Raw genomic sequence first — 21,645 nt, forward strand, 5'->3', positions numbered from 1 at the left:
TCAGACTACGAATGAATAGCGACCATCAGTAATTGACGTAGGAGTAAAGGACAGCAGGGATGCAACAGCCAAAATAGAATTTGGAGAAGTTTTCAAAGCAGTGCATTTTTAGTTTTGGAACACAAAAATCCAATATTGGAGCAGGTCATCAGAAAAAAAAAACAGTTAATTTTTCATCACGAAAGACCACAACAAGGACGAGTATAAAAAATAACTATTTAAAAAAATGCACAAACCATTCTACAACCTCTAAATCCTACAGAGTGAATATGAACACTGCTATTTCAATAGAAGTAGTATTTTGAACCAGTAGTCAGCAAACAACCATAAAGAACACATTGGCATTTGCCACGCCTGTCAAATCTTTTCACAGACTCTGAAGATTCAAATGTGGATTTGCCAAGCTGGCAACCTTTAGATTTGGGAGATTCGTAAAACTGAGGAGTAGAGGTAGCAAAAAAAAAAAAAGCGCACAGTTTTCTTTGATATTATAGGGCTGCAGCAATATCGTACAGTGTCTAAATAATTGCCAGAAACTTTTTTAGATGTCGGGAATCGTTTTAGTACTCACAATTATGTGGCATAAATAATTGAACAAACTGTGCTATGTCCCGTGACTGGAGCTAACAGCTCCTTCCGAATCTTAAAATGCTTTTCCGCAGGCCAATAGTGTAGTACGGCAAAGGTGGCTTAAGTGGCGTTCAGCACGGGTAAGAACAAGCCCAAAAATTTTCAGACTGCAACACTCCCTGCTCCTCCCCTTTTATTTTGATGATAGAGTTAGGTTTAGGGCACAACTTCTCAGCTCGCTTGCAAGGCGCCTTTGACTAGATAAGGTAGCACTGAACGCTCCCAATGCCCCACCGACAGTACCGCATATCTATTGTATGTGCCCTAGCTATGGAAACCAACGTGGTCGCCAGCAAAGCCGGCGTTCGCAGCATGTCAAGTTTGTTCACGCATACTAACAGCTGCATACGCTTCCAGCTTTAGTTTATGACACGCCGTAACTGTGTTTGCTGACCCGCGAAGTGTTGCTGACTACGGCAACGCATTTTTGCTAAAGTTGCGTCGTCCCGCCGATAGATATCCGCGGCGGTCCGCGGACCAACAGGCATGCAGCGTTGTTACTTTATCTCAGCGATCTCGTTTAGCGAAGTCCTGGCTTAGCAGTGGTTTAGGTTAGGGTCTGCGCCCCTAGATCCTTGGATTGATTGATGACGCAAACTACAGGTGGCCAACGGGGCCTCCATTTCTTGATGAAATTAGCGAAATTGAGAAAATTTTTCGGCTTGTTGGCCATTTTGGCGCAGCATGGCACAATTTTGGCAAATTTCATAATTTTGGCACAGCTCGGTGCAAAAATGAGAAATGTTATCAATTTGGCATAATTGGCACAGCTGTTGATGATGATGATGTGTGGTGCTTTGTGGCGCAAGGGCCAATTGATGGCCAAAGAGCGCCATTTCGATGAGTAGAGATGCGGACAATGATATGTTGCGTGGCTGTATAGGGGCCTTAAAATTCCTCGCGGTAATGCGGGTAAAAACATAAGTATTAAGATCATGACAGTGGCGTGATATGCATAGTAAAAAGGGTGACAAAGGTTTTGATAATAAAAGCATGTAAAAATATTTGGTGCTAACACAAGTGCCTCATCAGCGCCCTTGTGTCCAAGGGCTGCGAGGCAAGTGCTTTTAAATATAGTCACTGCAGCAGCAACCTCTCTTGAGAGATCACGCTACACAATATTATTACATGATATATATATACATGGGTATATTACATGATAAAAACCGACATCTCTTAAAAAAGCTAGCAATGATTTATGGGTGAAAAGTGGTTCCCTACCGACAAACATTGCGGGGTGTAATGGTATATGTTGTCGGTAGGGTAATGAAAAGTGTTGTCTTCTTAGAGAGTCTAATTGTTTACATTAGATTAAAACGTGAAGAACTGTTAATGCCTCACCACATTTATCACACAATGGTGGATCGCCACCGGACAAAAGATGTGTGTGTGTCGTGTATGTGTGTCCTATCCTGAGTCTTGTTAGTGTTACCTCTGTTAGACGCGATTTTGATACTGGTGGCCAATGGCCAAGGTGTGGCTTGATAACGTGTAGCTTGTTTTGTGTGTGTCTATCCCACTTGCTCTGCCAGTAGTCCCTGAGCTTTCGTTTGAGAGACAGCTTAAGATCAATGGGGGGGATCGATATGGGTGTAGTGGCACTGATTTCGTGGGCGGATGCAGCAAGCTGATCCGCCATCACGTTGCCTTGAATCTCTCAGTGCCCTGGCACCCAGCACACTACAACATGTTGGTTGAGTGTGTAGAGTGTGCATAAAATAGAGTAAAGTGAGACGAGGACAGGGTTTTTTTGTTTTTTAAGACTGTGCAGAGCCGTTACCACACTGAGGGAGTCTGTATAAATTACTGCTTTTTGTATTTGTAATTGTTTGATGTGCTTAGCTGCCACAAGTATCGCGTAGGCTTTCGCTGTGAAAATACTTGTGCCTGGATGTAGAGGGCCAGCATCCGAAAAGGAAGGGCCAACAACAGCGTAGGACACAGAGGAGTTGGACTTAGAGGCATCTGTAAAGAACTCAGGATGTGTGTATTTGTGTTGAAGTTCCAGGAAGTATGTTCGAATATGGGCAATAGGTGCATGTTTAGTAACTTCTAGGAAAGACACATCGCAATCTATAGTCTGCCACTGCCACGGTGGCGGGTATGCTACAGGAGCCATTAAACTGTGTTCAAGTGACACTCCAGTTTTCTCAGCTAGACCCTTCAGGCGAACTGAGAAGGGCTGCCTCATCGAAGGCCTGTTTTGAAACAGAATGGAGCTCGACAAATCATTATAGTGTATGAGGGGTGCTTCTTGTCTGCTTTCACCTTAAGAAAATACACAAAGGACATGTAAGTTCTTTTTAGATGAACCGACCATTCATTTGACTCAACATAAAGGCTTTCTACAGGGCTGGTGCGAAAAGCACCCGTAGAAAGGCGAATGCCCAAATGGTGCACGGTATCCAGCATCTTCAAAGCACTTTGAGTCGCAGACTGATAAACAACGGCCCCATAATCTAAGCGGGTACGAATAAGGCTTCTATACAGATTCATGAGACATTGCCTGTCACTACCCCACGTAGTACGTGACAACACTTTTATGACATTCATGGCTTTTAAACATTTTGTTTTTAAATACTTGATGTGCGGTACGAAGGTCAACTTGTTGTCCAAGATTAAGCCTAAGAATTTATGCTCCGCATTGACAGACAGACGTTGACTGTTCAGTTCAATGTCAGGTTCTGAGTGCACGCCTCTCTTTCGGGAGAACAAGACACAGGTGCTTTTTTCTGGGTTCAGCCGGAATCAGTTTTCCTCTGCCCATTTGGACACCTTGTTTAAACCTAACTGAACCTGCCGCTCACACATTGCTAGGTTGCATGACTTAAAGCCAAGCTGGACGTCATCTACATATGTGGAATAAAACATGTTGCGGGGGATGGACAGGTGCAAGGAATTCATTTTGATAATAAAAAGTGTACAACTAAGTACACCACCTTGCGGTACTCCCGTTTTCTGCACAAATGTTTGGGAAAGAATACTGCCCACACGGACACGGAATTTCCGATTGGACAAGTAACTCTCGATTATGGAAAGCATTCTGCCGCGCACACCCAGGTGAGACAAGTCTCTTAATATGCCGAAACGCCATGTTGTGTCGTAGGCCTTCTCGATATCAAGAAACACAGAGAGGAAGTATTGTTTGTGGGCGAAAGCGTCTCGGATCTGTGCCTCGATACGCACCAGATGGTCGGTGGTGGATCTACCCTCTCGAAACCCGCATTGGTATGGGTCGAGCAATTTGTTTGTTTCTAAGTAGCGGAGTAAGCGGCAATTAATCATTTTTTCAAATAGCTTGCAGAGGCAGCTTGTTAATGCTATAGGTCTGTAACTTGATACAGTAGAGGGATCTTTTCCCTGCTTCGAAATTGGAATTATAACAGCCTCCTTCCAGGAGGAGGGGATCACACCCGGAAACCATATGCGATTATAAAGAGAGAGGAGGGTTTCTTTAGTTTCGGAGGGTAGTTCCTTCAGCATCGCGTACATTACGTTGTCAGAACCTGGGGTAGATGTATTACAGCAGCTGAGTGCTGTTCGCAGTTCTGCTAAGCAGAATGGTGCATTATATGCCTCATTTCTTGCGGATTTTCTTTCTAACTTTTGTTTTTATATTCGTGCCTTGTAATTCTGGAAGGACTCGGAGTAGTGTGAGGAGCTCGATATGTGTTCGAAATGTGTGCCAAGAAAGTTGGCTTGCTCCTCCAAGCTTTCCCCGAGGCTATTAACTAGTGGAAGAGAATACGTTTGTTGGCCCTTGATTTTCTTTATCTTATTCCACACTTATCCCTCGTCTGTGTACGAGTTGATACTCGATATGAACTTTGTCCAGCTCTCTCGTCTAGCTTGTCGGCGCGTTCTCCTTGCCTGCGATTTGACCCGCTTGAAATTTTCCAGGTTTTCTGCTGTAGGGGAATCGCGAAGCAATGCCCATGCTTTGTTCTGAGTGGTCCGTGCTTTCCTGCATGCGTCGTTCCACCATGGGACCCGCCGTTTAGAACACATGCCACTCGTTTTGGCAATACATCTAGATGCGGCATCAAGTATAAAAGCTGTAAAATACGTGACAGCGTCATCTATAGTCAGGGCAGACAGCTCAGTCCATGTCATGTGTGTAAGAGTTCTATACCCTTCCCAATCAGCTGAGTCAATCTTCCATCGAGGAACCTGCGGGGGTAGTTGATCTTTGTTCGGCGCACTCAGGATGATTAGGAAGTGATCACTCCCATAAGGGTTTTTAAGAACGTTCCACTTAAAAACAGGTAAAAGGGACGGTGATGAAATGCTAAGATCTATGGAGGAGTATGTGTTGTTTGCAAGGCTAAAATACGTAGGCTCCTTCATATTTAAAAGACATAAACTAGAAGAGAAAAGGAGCTGCTCAATGAGACGTCCTCGCGCATCACAGTGAGCATCGCCCCACAGGACATTGTGTGCATTAAAATCACCTAGAACCAGAAATGGCTCTGGGAGTTCATATATTAATGATTCCAGATCATGTCTGTGTAGCTGTTGATGTGGTGGTATGTACACAGAACATATGGTAATGAGTTTGTTAAAAAGTACAGCTCGAATGGCCACTGCCTCCAGGGCCGTTTGGAGCTTCAAATGCTGGCATGCTATACTACGATCGACTATAATGGCTACACCGCCAGATGGTACGACAGGATCCTCCCGGTCTTTTCGGAAAATAATATATTGTCGTAGGAAGTCCTTGTGCTTAGGAGTTAAGTGCGTTTCTTGCACACATAGCACTTTCGCATTAAACTTACACAGAAGTTCTTGGACGTCATCTAAATTTCCAAGTATTTCCCTTACGTTCCACTGTATGATTTTGTCCATAGTGGAGAAAAAAAAAGGGGGGAAAAAGTGCTGTGTGCAAAGAAGACGGGAATTAACTCATTTTACAGGGCCTTTGTCAGGCCCTGTAATCGGCGTTCTGTCCTTTTTGGGGCGGTCGAGCGAAGCTCGCCGCTCCTTCGGCGCTTTCTGCGCTGTTTGGCTTGAACTGGTGTCCATAGCCTCTTGCGAGGCACTGGACACCCGCTCTAAAGAGCGATCTGTGCGCCGCTTAGACTTCGCCTCGATCGACGAAGTCTTTGTCACCACTGAGCTGGGGGTCGATGGAGCCCCCTTGGCCTCGTGATTGCCCTGGCTGCCGCCAAAGCTTGTCGAGGTCGCTGGTGTGGACAGGCTGAATTTGGGCAGGGCAGCGGTAGCTGCTCCCGCCGTAGGGGCTTGTGGCATTGGCCTCAGCACGCTAGGCGAGGTCCGGGCAAATGCCAAGGGCCTCTGTGGTGCCGCCCCTCGTTGCACCACTTCGGCGAAAGGTGTTTTCAGTGCCAATGTTAGTGAGACTCGTTGTCTTGCTTCCCTGAATGTGATATTTTCCTTTACTTTTATAGTTATTATTTCTTTTTCTTTTTTCCAGGCTGGGCACGCTCTGGAGTATGCGGGGTGACTACCTTCGCAGTTAGCACAGAGGACCTCATCATGACTACATTCATCAGCACTGTGGCCGGTTGTGCCACACTTAGCACAGATCAGCTGCCCTCGGCAGCTCTGGGATGCATGACCAAATCGCTGGCATTTGAAACAACGCCTCGGGTTAGGAATGAAGGGTCGGACATGGAGTTTTATATAGCCAGTTTCGAGTGTCTCAGGTAAAGTGGTTGAGTTGAAGGTGAGTATTAAGTGCTTTGTTGCTATTTCGTTGTTGTTGCGTCTGATTATGATGCGCTGGACATGTATTACACCTTGGTCCTTCCATCCATCAAGAAGCTCTTCTTCACTCAGTGTCATCAAATCTTCGTCCGATACCACGCCCCTCACTGTATTCATTGTACGGTGTGCACTCACAGAGACGGGGATGTTACCAAAGGCTACGAGGTGCGAGAGTTTATTGTACTGTTCCTTGTCTTTTAATTCGAGAAGCAGATCTCCACTTGCCATCTTCGTGGCCTTATAACCGGTTCCAATGGTCTCTCTCAAGCACTTGGCCACAAGAAAGGGTGAGATTGCTCTAGCTTTTGTAGATGATTGTTCGCAGTGGAGGACATGGTATTTTGGGAAAGTTTCTCTGTTTTTCGACCAAAGTAGTAAAGTTGCGTCGGTGCGTACCCTTTTCGAGGCACGATCATTTAGAGGGGGGTCGAGGATCCCATGGGAAAATCTGTATTTTTCGGTAACGGCGCCTACCACCCACCACGGAGTCCAACAAGGGGACGTGGCAGAGCATGTGGGCATGTCTGCGCAACGCCAGCAGTACGCAGTTACTATAACCCAATATGGTTTACCCTAGTTTGGATAGCCACACAAGGTTAACCCTTGCCGCCAGGAAAAATTGGAAGTAAAATGAAGTGAGGAGAAGACAGGAAAGATGTAAAGTGAGAACAAAAGACGAAGATATAGGGAGAGAGAGATAGGAAAAGGCGACTGCCGATTTCCCCTGGGTGGGTCAGCCCAGAGGTGCCGTCTACGTGAAGCCGGGGCCAAAGGGGTGTGTTGCCTCTTCCGGGGGGCCTTAAAGGTCCTATCACCCAGCGTCAGCTCAACCCCCAGGATCCCCTTTTCCCCGGACACGGCAAAGCCACGCACGGCTAGGCGTGGGAGGGAGTCAAAACTCCCCCGTTAGCTCTGGTCCGTGGTGTCGCTACACACCAAACGCCTACTTGCGCAGGCGCCCCTGCGGGCTGGCACAGCTGTTGCGCCCCTGAGACAGTGCCAAAGGGGATCATTTACACATGTGCATGGAAGGATGTGATGGAGCATGGTTCGCTTGTGATGTAACATTCGCGATTCAGCTCGTCACTAAACATCACATTTTGCCACTGATTGTCACGGAGAGCAGCTGGCCAGGCAGCCTGCGTGAGTGGTTTGCAGCATGAAAAGCAGTGTGCTGCAGAGGACAGTGACAAGTGAGCAATGGTTTACGAGATGCAGAGAGGGAGACAGAGGGTTGTCGTTGAAAGGGAGCTCAACGCCTCGTCTCACTAAATCTCGAATCTTTTCGCGTCCCCTCCACAACCAGTTTGGTGCGTCGGCACAAGTTCGAGTGGCTTAAAGAGGGGTGGGCATTTCCCCTCTCCCCCTGAAGTCTTTCCTCCACTCTATTCTCTTTTTTTCGTGTGTGTACCGGTTGAGGTGTCCTCCTCTCTGAGAGAGAGTTATCGTTAGTGGTGAGGTAGAGAGTGATAAGAATGAGCGACTACACAAACGGATAAAGAAAGGTGTTTTCGTTGTGATGACTCCTGTCTGACTCAAAAATATTTGTTTATTTATTTATTTATTTACTTATTTATGTCGTTAATGCTGCTGACCTTTATGCGAGGTCGTAGGCAGGACAATATCACAGCTGAACGGTAGCCACCACTGAACGAGGCAGGAGTAAGCGACATCGAGGGATTATTTATCCATTTACACCGAAGGATGTTTCATGGTTGGATTGAGATGCCACTTTTGCGAGAGACATTTCGCCACTGCATGTCCTGCAGAGCAGCTGGCTAGTGAAGCAGGACTAGTTGACAGCCTGCTAATCAAAAGTAAAATTGCGCGGTTTGCAGTGCCACTGTTCCTTGCACAAAAAGCCTCACGCTGCAGGGACACAAACAAGTGGGCTTGGATTTTGGAGGGATTGATGAAGGTTTCGTTGAAGGGGAGAAAGAAAAAAACGCCTGCTGAATGCCTCATTTCTTTGAACCGTGACAGCACACTTCCCCCTTCCCAGGTGAAACAGGACAGGTTCAGGAGCTTGACCTAAAGAGCATTTTTTTATTTCTGACTTGGTTATGGCGCCTGGTGTCGTTTTCGGCGTTACTGACAAGATGGCAACAGTGTAACCGAAAATGACCACCTACCATGCTCAGAAAAACTCCACCGAAGTGAGTCAATCGCCACATCAAGCACATAGTTGTTGCGTTCTCTGGAAGACATGAGGACTGGGATACCTACCTTCCAGAGATCGGGTTTGCATTGTGATCGACCGTGAATCAATCGATTGGGTATGTGCCTTTTCTGAACCTGAGGAGGGAACTGCCAAATTCGATGAAGACTGTACTCGCGGATTACAGTGGAGTGCCAGTGGCAACATCAGCACGAGCTGAATACGCATTGCAGCTTTGCGAGAAGCTAGTGGAAGCTCTACGTAAAGCATAGCGTAATCTCTGCACTGCTAGGGCACACCAGAAGGCACAGTACGACCGCACGCATCGGAAGGTATACTACGAAGTGGGGGATCTGGTGCTGCGGCACCATCATGTTTTTAACGATGCTAGCAAACAGTTTGCAGCCTCGCTGGCCTCAAATTGATCTAACTGTACCGAGTGCGAGAGAAGGTTTTCTAGCTCATTTATCGGCTCTCTAACATAAAAGCCAAACCGTGCGGCGGCCCAGTGCACGTATGTGACTTGAAATGCTATGTGTCATGAGAGGAGCACGAGGACTACAACCAGTCCTCCTCCAGGCCGCAGGGGGCAGGTGTAAATGCTCAACACAGAGTAAGAACCCCAGAGCCTCGTTACTTCCTGCATAACAGGCAGAGACAACTCTGCATGAGAGGCCACGTTTGCTATGTTCTACGTGAGGTGCAAGGGTTTGCATGCAATACATTGTGCGAGTGTTAATCTTTTCTTTTTCTGTGTTGACTATAACGAAGCAGAGGAATAGTCAAAAGGGGAAGAGGTGCCGCAGGGCCGGCTCAGAGAGAACGCTCCTCCCGCCAAGTCCACCTCGAACACCTTCCATGTTGTCTTCGCACCTTAGTCGGAAAAATCAGCGGCCTCGGTGCCGGAGTTACCAGGATGTGACCACCTGGAAAACCATGATTGTCCAGACACCCCCATGGCCTCTGTTACCTCGAGGCCATGCTGCAGCAGGCCGGAGATGAAAGTCCAGAGCCCGCTACCAGTGCTGAACTAAACACTTCCAACTGTCTACTCTTTGTCGCCACCAATAGGGCTCAACGAACGGAGTCTGGACTACAGTACTATCGGCGCCGGATCCACGGTGGCAGTAACGGTGGTGAAGGCTACAGCGGTGAAGGCTACAGCGGTGGCATTGACTGGCCATGACGCAAGTGGGCACGGCAACGGTGATGGCTACATTGAATGCAGCGGCAACAAGTGGAGGCACTGGCGGCATCCACGGCAGCGGACCAACTGCAGGAGGGCACAGATCAGGACTCACCGTCCTAGGCTTCTTCGATGATGAATAACAAATAATTCTCTTGTTTCAGTCTTTGTTGTTCAAGGGCCTTCTTAAAGGTGATAGGCCACCTCAAATAAATTTTTTTATCCGGAGGAGTCAGGATTAAAATAACTGCCTTTTCGGAACAAGCGTGTCTCATTCGCTTTGCAAAGTCATTTAGAGTGCAAAATATTGATTATAGTTTTTTTTGGGGAGGCTACACTAAGAAAAAAGTTATGAAAGTTGGTGTGACATGATTCTGAGTAAATTCTTATTTTGAGGAAAATGTAAACAAAGATTTCATAGCGGGCACATGGTCTCAGAAACTTCGCACATAGTCCTAAAATGCACTAGATTCATAGGTGGGTCCTTCTCGAATAGCATTATGGTCTCCTTTTCTTCGTGTAGCTGCTCTTATTTTCTTTCTGGCCTGTTTCGTCCCATCCTCTGACTTGCGTTTAGCATTCTGCAAGTGCTGTGATCTCTGGCGATGCAAGCTTTCGGCGTGAAGTACCCCGATTTTATGCCAGCTTGCCTCAGGATGTCTAGGGTGCTTACACTGCCTTTGAAGTTTGCCATTGAAGTTTGCCACAGCATCATGCAATGCAAACATTACTGTAGGCAAGCTAACGTAGACCTCTTTGGGAGCCCGCTGTCAATTCAGACCATTAAATCACTCACTTGCATTTTGTGTCTCTTCATGCAAACATTTCATCGGAAGTTCATCCGAGCAAAAATTGCTAGCTGTACACAGTTTTAACTTCGTTGAGCACATCATTCAGAAGTCCTCCTTTGTGCACATACTTTCCTTGGCCGAGTTCTTCGACCCTTCTGTACCCACACCAGCTGTTCGGTCCAAGTGGGCACAGACCATGTCTTGGATGCTTGTCAGTAGAGATGCAATGAAAAAGACTGGCAAGGGTAGCCTGCTTTATTGCAGAAAGGTTGTCCACATTAGCCCTTAAGGCAATGCCATAGTAGTTTTGCAGGTGGTCAATGAGGGCATCAGGGAGCTTTTCTTTATCCCGGAGACTACGCACGGCCTTCAGTTTTCTGAGGCAGCAGCGAACACACTTCTGGACATGCGCAATACCTTCCGGTTTCTGAACAATGTCCTTTCCATACATGCCTTCCACAGCAGCATAGCTCTTGGAATCACCATCACCATAGAATTTCAAGTACTTCAAGCCTCTTTCTGGCTGCAACCTCTCAAATATTCGGTACAGACCAACCGTCTTCATACTTCCAGCACTTCCTTCATGGTTTGCTTGACAGGAAGTGTGGTTTGCCTTCCATTCCTGATAAGAAGCACTTTCTGGCCTCAACTTCCTTTTAGTTTTACAAGACTTACATGAGCTAGAAAGGGCCTCAACATCAATGACTTTTCCCATGTCAACATAAATCACAGACACACATCCGTTCAAAGATGAATGGCCACGCTTCTGCCATGTGCCATCACCTGAAACACCACACTCGGCACTGCCCACAACACGACGAAGTTCCACAGCAACATCACCCATTGATTTCGACGCCACTTCTGCTGATGCTGGAGAAAGCCCAGACGATAAGTTGTCGTAGGCAGAGTGACGTGAAGGAGCGGGCCTGTTCACGACTTTGGCAGGCGTTTTCGCACCCGTGTGCCCTTTTCCTAACTGGCGCATTGTGTAAACGAGACGAACATTATTTTTGTTAAGACATTCGACTTTTCTAGACATATAAAATGGACGCTCGAACCCACAGTCAGTACACACGACCGCACAGGTTGAGCATGTCCATTGGCGAGAGCATTCTTCAAGCTTGAGCGTTGGGTTCATGCATCCAGGGCATGTCACTGATGAAAACACCGAAGAAAGAATGTGAATGTCCACAAACCTATTCCCTTGAAGCAGAGAATTCTCCAGCGGAGCCTCGTACGTTTTCATACGAGGCTCTGCTAGTACGAAATTGTACGATCTCGTATGTGCGCAAACTTCCTCGTGGTCGCCGAAACGCCCACGCCCGTGTCAGGAGGCAGCCTTGTCGTTGTGTAGCGATTTCCACCAAACTTGTGCTTCCTTGTTTTCAGACTTCTGCACTAAGCCATGCTGGTGTGAATATGGTCCAGGTGGAATAAGAACACACACGTTGCAACATTGACATGTGGAATAAATGCAGAACAATGCCTGGCGTAGCCCAGCCAAGGTAAACAACAACACATTCCACGAGCATCTTGCGTCCCCGTAGTCGCTGTTTTTAGAGATTTCAAAGTACAAACTGATATATAATGACATCCTCTTATGTAACAGTCAACATGAAATTCATGAAGTATTTTGAATATTATTATTATAGAGAAAAACACTTTTGTAACAAACACATTGCGGTTTTGGTATCCTAGCGTGGGGTATAGAAATCTAGCTGTAACTCGCAAACTAATGATGATATAATAATTTTTGCTGCTACATATTTTTGAATATTTGGGCGTGTAGGAAAAAAACAAAAAAATTGACCTCGCGAAAAAATTTGACTTTTGAAGGTAGCCTACCACCTAAAGGGCAGGAGGATGCGGGGAATAATGTGCTCCCATGGTTCCCTTCTTTTTTACGGCAGTGCGGCAGCCTAGTTGCGAGAACATCTCTGTCCCTTTGAGAAACGAGACCATGACCGTTCACCCAGCCATTGGCGCACGCTTTCCCCTTTCCCAGCTCGCAAAACAGGTTACTCTCCCTCAGCGAGGGAACCAACCCTTGTTGGGGAGAGGGAAACCAGGAGGTTGGTCAAGACGAGCGTGCCGAGAGTGACAAGCTCTTTTGCGCCAGCCACCAGACTGAGGACAAGCCTCGGATACCCCCTGCGAACCAGTGACGTCAACAACCAAAGGCGTAAGCATCTACCCTTTGTTACCTTACTAGAGCAGAGGGTCCCTCTATACGACGTTTACGCACTATTACTAATGAAGCAATGAAGTGTTCTTTTGTTGGCCCAGCCCGTTGCCTGCAATGACCCGAGCTGCGGAAAGGGGATGTTAATTGTCCATGGTACCAGTTATTTTCCGTACTACGTTGAAGAATTCCCATTCAGAGATATGAAAATTTTCTATTTCGGGGATTTTTCCCAAAAAACATTGACGAAATTCCTAATATACTTCTCTGCCCAGCAGTACTAGTTTCCAACACATTGACGCACACACATACTCTAATTAAACGTGTTTGATGTACTTGCAACTTATGACTAGCCCCTCCATTACCCCACATCTGACTTTATTAATTCATATACTGTTAGTACACTGCACATTGTGGTATTCAAGTCTAACACTAATAGTGCACTAGAAGTTGCTCCACGTAAATATTAAAAACAAATCTCAAAGGCTATGCTTGCATTGTGTATACGCCAGAACCAATTACAGCAGATGAAGGTGCTTTGTAACCGCTAATTAGCAGTCATCATAAGAGAATTTAACCATTCCTGAAGTTCCTTTCAACAGCAAGAAGATTCTCTTTTTCCTTTTGGCTCAAAATGACGAGCAAAAATTCCCAGAAAAAAGGAAAATTCCCGACATGAAACATCACTGCAGGGTACGACTATGCGGCTCAAACATACGCTAGGCTTCTGCGCCAGCCGTGCATAGGATGAACCCTTCAAAACAAAAGAAATAAAATGAAGCAGTATAGCACAGAAATAAAGCTGTAGACCCCTGGTGGTGTGGCCTTCTCAGCTTGCAGCCTGGATGGTGATCACTCCATCTATCCATTTGTACATTTTGTGGCCATACAACCCTACATTCAAAATGCCAGTGCAAATCTGAGGATCACAAGAGGTCCCTTTTATGTGTCACATCTGTGGTCACCCCTTTGTTAGCAGTAAAGACTCATCGATTCTGTGCGCTACACTTCCTTGACTCTCAGAAAAAGTAAACAAGTCAGGAGTACTTGTATAGAAAGTTGTGCAGCTTGCCGACGTGCTCCGACATTGTTCGGCTGCACCACAATCTCCCCTCAGGTGGTATATTTTCCCGTGACCCCCTAATGAAATACACTGCCTGGTGAAGTTTTGCTGCTCCTACTTGGTTGGCTGTCTGAGCACTGGACACAAATAGAAATGGCTCCACTGAATTTCCAGGAGATTATCCCGCAACCCATAAAACCAGAAAAATTATGTCAAAATCCTGAAGTCTACTGGGTAATCCTGGAGATTTGACAGCTATAGCCACCTCGACAAGATAGGGTAATCCTAAAGATTTGACAGCTATAGCCACCTTGACAAGATATCTGCTGCATTTCACAAGTCATGTGATGCTTATTCTCAGTGTCACAGAGTGCTACAGCACAGTACCTTGAAGTCGTCCATGATGGAGAGCTTCTTAGCAATGTTCTTGAACTGCTCTTTGGTGGTGTATGTGATGCGCAGTGGCCCTTTGGTTTCCAAGCTTCCCTTGAGAAGCTGGCTCACTGTGACCAGTGGAGAGCCGTACACCTCCTTGACAAAGGCTACATCATAGTTATCCTGGGTACGTGGGTGGGGGGTGGGGGGGGGCATACTTTTAGCTTATGCACCAAGACACTTGCATTCCAAAACATGAGAAGACAAAGTTAGCCAAGTTGGCCAATACTTAATAAAGATCACGCTAAGGAGGAAATTCAAATAGGAATTTTTTTCTCCATAACATACTATATAGTATATGCAACCATTACCTTTCCTCTGAAAGAGGAACTTGGGAATTCTTAGATTTTTAAAAAGTGATATTTTTCTGAAGCATGCACACTTAAAAGAGCAGTGACATCAACTTGACGCATGTCATGCTTTTTGCATGAAAGCATACTATCAGCCATCCAGTAACGATTCGGTATGAGTAATGCAACAGAGGAACAAGGTAATACATGTAATATCAATCAGTATGCCCAATATCAAACTCGATTCAAAACAGGTGCAAAGCCTGCCAATTTTCAGCCTTGCTAAGCAGTCACTTCCCGCGGTGTCGCCTCATCTGATCATCTGGCCACACTAAATGATGACGCAAATTTCAGTTGACATTTCGTCTGCTTGGCGCACACATGTATAGGCGTGTCTTCCCCACCCCCATTGTCGATGCCACAATCATCAGCGTCCACAAGCAACGATGAAAACATCGAGAAGCATGGAATCGCAGCGATTCGCAGCGTGGTGAATCATTTGTGGTTCGATCCTCTTATGAGCAGCTCTGAAATCAATGCCGAACTGAGCAGCGATGAGGCAGCTGGAGACGCACGCTTGGGCCATGCTGGCTGGTAAGACATTGGAAAGCTGCATGCGTGTTATTTGTTCCCAATGGTCTTCACTTCAAATAAGCACATTCTTGCTCAGAACTTCACGACAAATCACCCGAAACGGCACAACGAAAATGCAGAGCTCCCACAAACGCATTGCACTAACCAAGCAAAACAGAGCAAGTGAAGCTGCTGCCAGGCTCAACGCCATTGCTGCTCATTCGCGGTCTCTCAGCGTGTGAGGCGTGGCCCGGAAACTTCAAAATACAGTCGATGTCTCATGGCTGTAAACGTGCCGTTTAGCCTGAAAAACGGTACCTCAAAATGACCAAAAATGCATGAAACGTACAGGGCCTACCCAGAGCCCATAAGAGTTTCCGGAGCAAAAAAAAAGAAATACTAATTTGGAGACCCTATTGTTTTCAGAGCAGATGGAGAATTGTTCCTTATGAACCCTGGAGTCTAAGGCATCATTTAAACATGTTGCAAGACAGCGGCGATATCAGGGTCTTGACCCCATTTATTCAACAGAGCCGCCCGACAAATTCTTTGACAAAGAAGATGCTTACAGGGATCATGATTAGGTGAAGAAAATGAAGAAGAAACAGTGAATACTGTGTTCACACTAATTTCCTCCTCGTACGAAAGCGGTCAACTTGGTTGGTGTTTAAAGCGGTGTACGTCTTATGAAGGGTTTTAACCGAGGAACGTGCACAACCTCCATGCCACGTCAACGGTTTTCGAAAGGCATGACAGCGGGGGTTACACCATTGTTCACTGGAGAAGTTGGCTTGACAATAGCGTAGGGTCCAATAAAACGGGACTGAAACTTCTCAAACAGGACTCACATTGGGGTCCACAGCAGCACAAACTCAATGATGCGGTGAAATTAACCCTAGAGAGTCTTCCGGTTCTGCCGACTTGCCTAGGTATTTAGGCAAGCACGGTGGCGACAAGTGGCAGGTTGAGAGAGTACTACTCTAACGCGTCGATAAATTGACGGGGACGTCGAAAGAGACTACGAGGGGAGATGTCGATTGACGGCTGTAGACAAGGAAGAAGGCCTGCCCATGATGCGTTGCGTAGCAGTATTGTACCCAAATGTCACGAATGGAAGGATCGTATCTCAGTTGGTATGGCCGGCATTGATGTACATGGATATCATATCAGAAAAAGTTTGATGAGAGCACTCAGTGATACTATTAGTTTGGGGATGGTAGCTGGAGATCGTCTTATGGATAATGTCACATGCGTGAAAAATGTCGTCCATTAGTTTCCACAGAAACACCTTGCTGCGGTCACTCAAAAAGATGCACAGCGCACCTGTCCAGAAAGATGGCTTTCAAGCAGAAAGTGGCAATGTCCTCCGCTAATCCTACAGGCAGTGCACCTGTTTCGGCATACCTCATCAAGTGACCGACCACAGTGATAATCCATCGCTTTCCGCTTGCTGATATTGGCAGTGGCTTGTAGAGGTCTATAGCAATAACTTGAAATGAAGCCTAAGAACATGGAAGAGGTTGCAGCGGTCTAGCTGGAGATGGTGTGGGTTGATGCGGCACTGGCAAAGCGAGCATGAAGCAACTTATTGGGCCACGCAAGTTGAAAGCCCGGGCCAGGCAATGCGACTGCGAATGCGGTCATATGTCTAGTGAAAGCCGAGATTACCAGCCATGGGGTCGCGTGAAATGCTTCCAATATGCGTGTCTTGAGTGAAAAACGAGCGACGGGAACCAAGCGTGGTCCTTCGGGATGGAAGACATAGCGATTGATATGTGGGGTTTAATGTTCCAAAACCACCATAATATTATGAGAGATGCCGTGGTGGAGGGCTCCGGAAATTTCGACCACCTGGGGTTCTTTAACGTGCACTCAAATCTGAGCACACGGGCCTGCAACATTTCCGCCTCCATCGGAAATGCAGCCGCCACAGCCGGGATTCGATCCCGCGACCTGCGGGTCAGCAGCCGAGTACCTTAGTCACTAGACCACCGCGACGAGGCTGGAAGACAAAGCGGTAGAGGATGAAGTTCTTAACGTCGAACTTCTGCTACTAGCAACGGGTGTAGGCATTAAGAGGTCAAGATAAGCCGTGAAGGCATTGCATAATTGCATTGAACTCTCATTCACTGCATCGCATTCATCGCAATCGCATTCATTGCATTGCACTCAATACGCTGTCATGTTGCCAGAACTAATCAGCTAATCGCAAAGGCTGCGATCGGGCAAATCGCGAAGGCTGCGGGCCCGCGGTGCGGCGCAAGATGGCAAAGTGCATGAAGAGTCGAACTCTGAAGATCCGCCGCTGTCACAGTGGTCTTTGAGAGTTGCCATCAGTGCCTAATGTGACATCATCTTGATAGTAACAACACAGTTGCCCGCATTACAGAGGGGAAAAAAGCAAAGCTGAACGTCATTGGGGGCCGCTCCGTGTGCACCCAGTGAAACCATGCACGCAAAAGACGTCAAAAACGAAGTGCGAGCGAAATGCTAAAAACTATTCGGTAAAGCACTCCAGATACGTGCCCGCAGCACCAAAGACGACAGCAACGCCGGCTCGAGGTGTGCAGGCCTGTCTTGCGCACACTTATACGCGATTACGAGCGCTCGCTCTCGCTGGGTGGGTGGCTGGGCGGAGCAACCGCAGAATATACATGCTTGGGCCAAAACGACAAAATCTGAGACAAAATTTTTGGATTGTACGTGGCAAAAATTTGTTATATCAAGGATGTCTCCCGCTGTTACTTTGTTATATAGAGGTCATGAATGCACATTCTTCTAAGCAGTAACGGCGGGGAATAAAAAAAGTTTGTAATATCGATGACTTCAATATATAGAGGTTTGCTGCAGGCAGGTTTAACTGTACAGTCAACTCTCGTTAATTTATGCTCAGAGAGACCTCTGAACTTTATTTAAATTATCAAGAAGTTTGAATTATGAAAAGTTCTCAGCCAACTCTGGGTTAGGTGACACCACACAGCAACATAACGTCCACAAGTTTATTGCCCGTTTACTGCTGATGAGACCTTTTAAATCGTGAATATCCAACTGCTTTATTGCTATAGGTATGTGCCTTCGGAACAAAGCTCTCTATACCAGGTAAGAATAATCGCGGTGTACCATGCATGTGCTTAATCTCAAACATTTGTTTGCTTGCAAAGCCTTTTTCATTGAAGGTCTCAAGTGCTTATTTTTTATTTTTAGACTGTTAGGATTACCGTAATTACTCGAATCTAACGCGCACCTTTTTTCCGGTTAAGCGAGTTCATAAATCGCATGCGCGTTAGAATCGAGTACGAACAAAAAATTTACGGCCAATCTATTGCCATCGGCACATCTAAAATGGCCGCCCCCTACGTGCGTCGGCATGGCGCGTCGTCCATTTCTGCCTATGTGTTTCTCATGTGCGGCACTTCGCACGTGTGCTGAGGAGTTCGTCATCTAGTAGTGCATTAGCATCGACGGCGTGGAATGGCCGACTCCAAAAACTCGAGTGCACCACGATGCCGCTTTTAAAAGAAAAGTCATCGCGTGTGCAGAAACGGACGGAAATCGGGCCGCATCGCGGTCGTTCGGAGTTCCCGAAACGTGCGTGCGGGACCGGCGGAAACAAAAGCAGAAGATTTTCGACAGCAAAGCTTTACGCAAAGGCTTCAGTGGACCACAGCAGGGTCGGTTTCCGCAAATTAAAGAGCTGCTCGGCGAGTATGTGCTTTAGCAGCGAGCAGCACAGCGGCCCGTGACGGCAGAACTGCTCCAAGTGCGGGCTATGCAATTAGTCTTAGAAAAATGTCTAATGCGGAGCCAGTTTTAAGCGAGCAGGTGCTGGCTAACTAACTTTATGAAGAGGAAAGGCTTTTCCCTCCGAAGGGGAACATGCATATGCGAAAAGTTTTGCGGAGGAGTACGATGAAAAGCTTCACAGTTTTCAGAGGTTCGTCCTAAACTTGCGGCGCAACAACGACTACCTGCTTGGGCAAATCGGGAATGCCGATCAGATGCCTCTTTACTTCGACAAGCCTGGCACCACAACCGTCGAGAAGAAGGGGGCGAAGCAAGTTCGCGTGCTGACATCGGTCCATGGTAAAACTACAGTGACGGCAATACTCTGTTACACGTCAGATGGGCATAAGCTTCGCCCGTACCTCATATTTAAATGGAAGGCGCTCCCGAAAGGAGTCGTTTATCGAGTGGTGTGATCATGCGGGCCAGCGAGAAAAAATGGGTGCGCGTTGCAATCGATGTCTTACTTTTTTTTTTTTTTTCGCGGTGGAAATCGGGTGCGCGTTACAATCGAGGGCGCGGTAGAATCGAGTAAATACGGTATATAAGCACACAAATTATGTATCAATTAACCGAATGATGGACTTTGAATTAAGAGGCTTTTAAATACATTGAAAGAATAGAGGGCCAACCAAAAAATTGAAATTTATTTGAATTAACCAAAAGTATGAATTATCAGAGTTTGAATTACTGCGAGTCTACTGTATAAAGAGCTTCTGTTGTTTCAGTTTCCCAATACAATTTTGGAGCAGGTTCGAAGTAGTTACTAACAAACATGACACTCTGGAGCAGCACAAACAAACATGACACTTTGGAGCAGCACACTTCCATCACTGCATATGCAAGATCATCTGCAACTTACCTTTTTCAAGTAGTTGAGATCTCTGCTAGTAAAAGGCACAAACTTTTTGTTGAGTTGAATGAACTTAAGGTGCTTTTCATAAAAGAGCCCGCTGAAAAATAAAACGAAAAAAAAAAACACTAAGACTTGTTACACAACTCTTGAAGCAGATCCAGTTTCTATGCTTGCAACTTCGTAACAGAGTAAGCGCAGCAGAAACATGTTTAATATACTAGAATCATTTAACACTTGTACGTCCGAAACTTGAGTACGCATCCCCGATACGGTCCCCACATGAAGCATATCTCATCAATGCACTCGAAGCAGTCCAAAATCGTGCGGCATGATTCATTCATTCATCGTACTCATATCACACAAGCGTATCACTACTGAAGGCGCGATCCGGCTTAGATTCATTGTCATCCCGGCACCGCATTGATTCACTAATCTTTTTTTACAAGTTCTATTACAGCTCGCTTCATCAGACACCATACATCTTGGCCCCACCCCCATGCCTCTCCCTTCGCAATGGGCATCACTTACAAGTAACCCGTCCACGCAGCCGCACTACTACCTTCTCGGCCTTTTTTTCTGCCGTTCGTCAACTGAGTGGAACGGCCTGCGCCGTTCTATCGCTGATATCACCTGCCCATCATCATTTGCTGAGAAGCTTAGGCACTAATTTTCTCTTATGTTTATATGTGGCTACTAATTATATGCATATCCAGTTGATGTGCATAATTACAAATGTATATATATTTTTACGCATAATTTTTTTGTATGTATAATTGTGTATTATCATTATGTACATATGTCGCCGGATTAAAACCCCACCCCTTATGTAATACCGCCCCTTGAGGGGGCCCTTAAGGAAATAAAAAGTGAAGTGAAGTGAAGCCAGCCTCACATAAGGAAACTGCAGGAATTGAGTCAGCAAACCATGCAAGTGGAAATCTGCTCGATCAGCAAATAATAACATTGACATTTGCAAATATAGTAGAATATCTCAATGATACAAATTCCAAGAGAGCACGCAAAATAATCGTATCATTCCGAATTCCTATGAAGCAAAAACTAGTTAAAGCTGATCATGAAAATGAACAAGAACTTTATTGGGGTCAACTACCACTTGCTCAAAAAGAGCATGATGTTCTTTTGAACTTTCCTGCTTTCACCACCTCTCAATAGAGGGCCGGGGCCCTCACTTATGCTGCTGGTACATTCACACTTGGCATCAAAGGGAGGGAAAAGTGGCAAAACTTATTGAAGATTCATCCACTTTGCTGCTTAAGGGGAGACGCTCCTCGAAAAAGTTTTTTTTTTTATTTCTAGTAATAGAGACTTGAAAAGTTTGTTATTAGTATAGTTTTTCATGCAGATTTCAAATATGCAATCATTTTTTGTGTAGCTGCTATAATTATTGAGTTATGCCATAAACAATAGCAAAAAGTTACATTTTTTGCGGGCACTCTTCTATGTACTAAACTTTCAGTAAAAGCACTGTGTCTGATCTTATTTGACTCTTGGTAGATTGAAAAGTGCAAATATCTATATAGATATGTCACAGAAATATTGGAACCAAGAAAAAAAAAATTGTATTGAATGACTTATTATTTTCAATATCCCTTGAAACAATAAGCTAATATTTTCACAACTAATGCTGGTAGGCATTGCAATTTAGAGTAGATATTTGCATTCTGATGTGTTGAAGAATATGTGTGCCAAGTTTTGTTACTATACAATGAATATAAGTTTCTAAAAGGCTGCCCGGAAAACGTGAAACTGTCAGAAAAAATGAAAATGAGAAAAACAAGTTTGAAAGTTCGCAAAGTTGGCATTTATTAGGAAATCATTCTTTTTGCATCAAATTGGGGCACAATGAAAAGTACCTTGCCTTGAATGCACTGCAAGTGTCTAGAAGTCCCCTGCACCATAGCTTGGTCCTTCACGGCTCTTGCGGTCAGTGTCCTCAACACGAGCTCTCTT

General features: G+C 45.8%; 1 protein-coding gene and 1 long non-coding RNA gene across 6 annotated transcripts in view; one reads left to right on the plus strand and one right to left on the minus strand.

The window, feature by feature from the left end:
• The window catches only part of LOC119172495 (alpha-1,3-mannosyl-glycoprotein 2-beta-N-acetylglucosaminyltransferase), a 141,436-nt gene that overhangs the window by 35,787 nt on the left and 84,004 nt on the right, over positions 1-21,645 (minus strand). For all 5 annotated transcript variants that reach the window (XM_037423619.2, XM_037423618.2, XM_037423621.2 and 2 more), the window contains 2 exons: positions 19,681-19,771; positions 14,125-14,295 (listed from right to left, as the gene is read on the minus strand). In XM_037423619.2, the coding sequence (XP_037279516.1) occupies positions 14,125-14,295; positions 19,681-19,771 (262 nt within the window). The remainder of the gene's footprint in view (positions 1-14,124; positions 14,296-19,680; positions 19,772-21,645) is intronic.
• LOC142814736 (uncharacterized) overlaps positions 12,048-21,645 on the plus strand; it is a 69,140-nt gene continuing 59,542 nt past the window's right edge. Inside the window, exon 1 of the long non-coding RNA XR_012895057.1 lies at positions 12,048-12,674. This is a non-coding gene — a long non-coding RNA (uncharacterized LOC142814736). The remainder of the gene's footprint in view (positions 12,675-21,645) is intronic.

The sequence above is a fragment of the Rhipicephalus microplus genome, chromosome 4, assembly GCF_043290135.1.
Source record: "Rhipicephalus microplus isolate Deutch F79 chromosome 4, USDA_Rmic, whole genome shotgun sequence".
Taxonomy (NCBI): domain Eukaryota; kingdom Metazoa; phylum Arthropoda; class Arachnida; order Ixodida; family Ixodidae; genus Rhipicephalus; species Rhipicephalus microplus.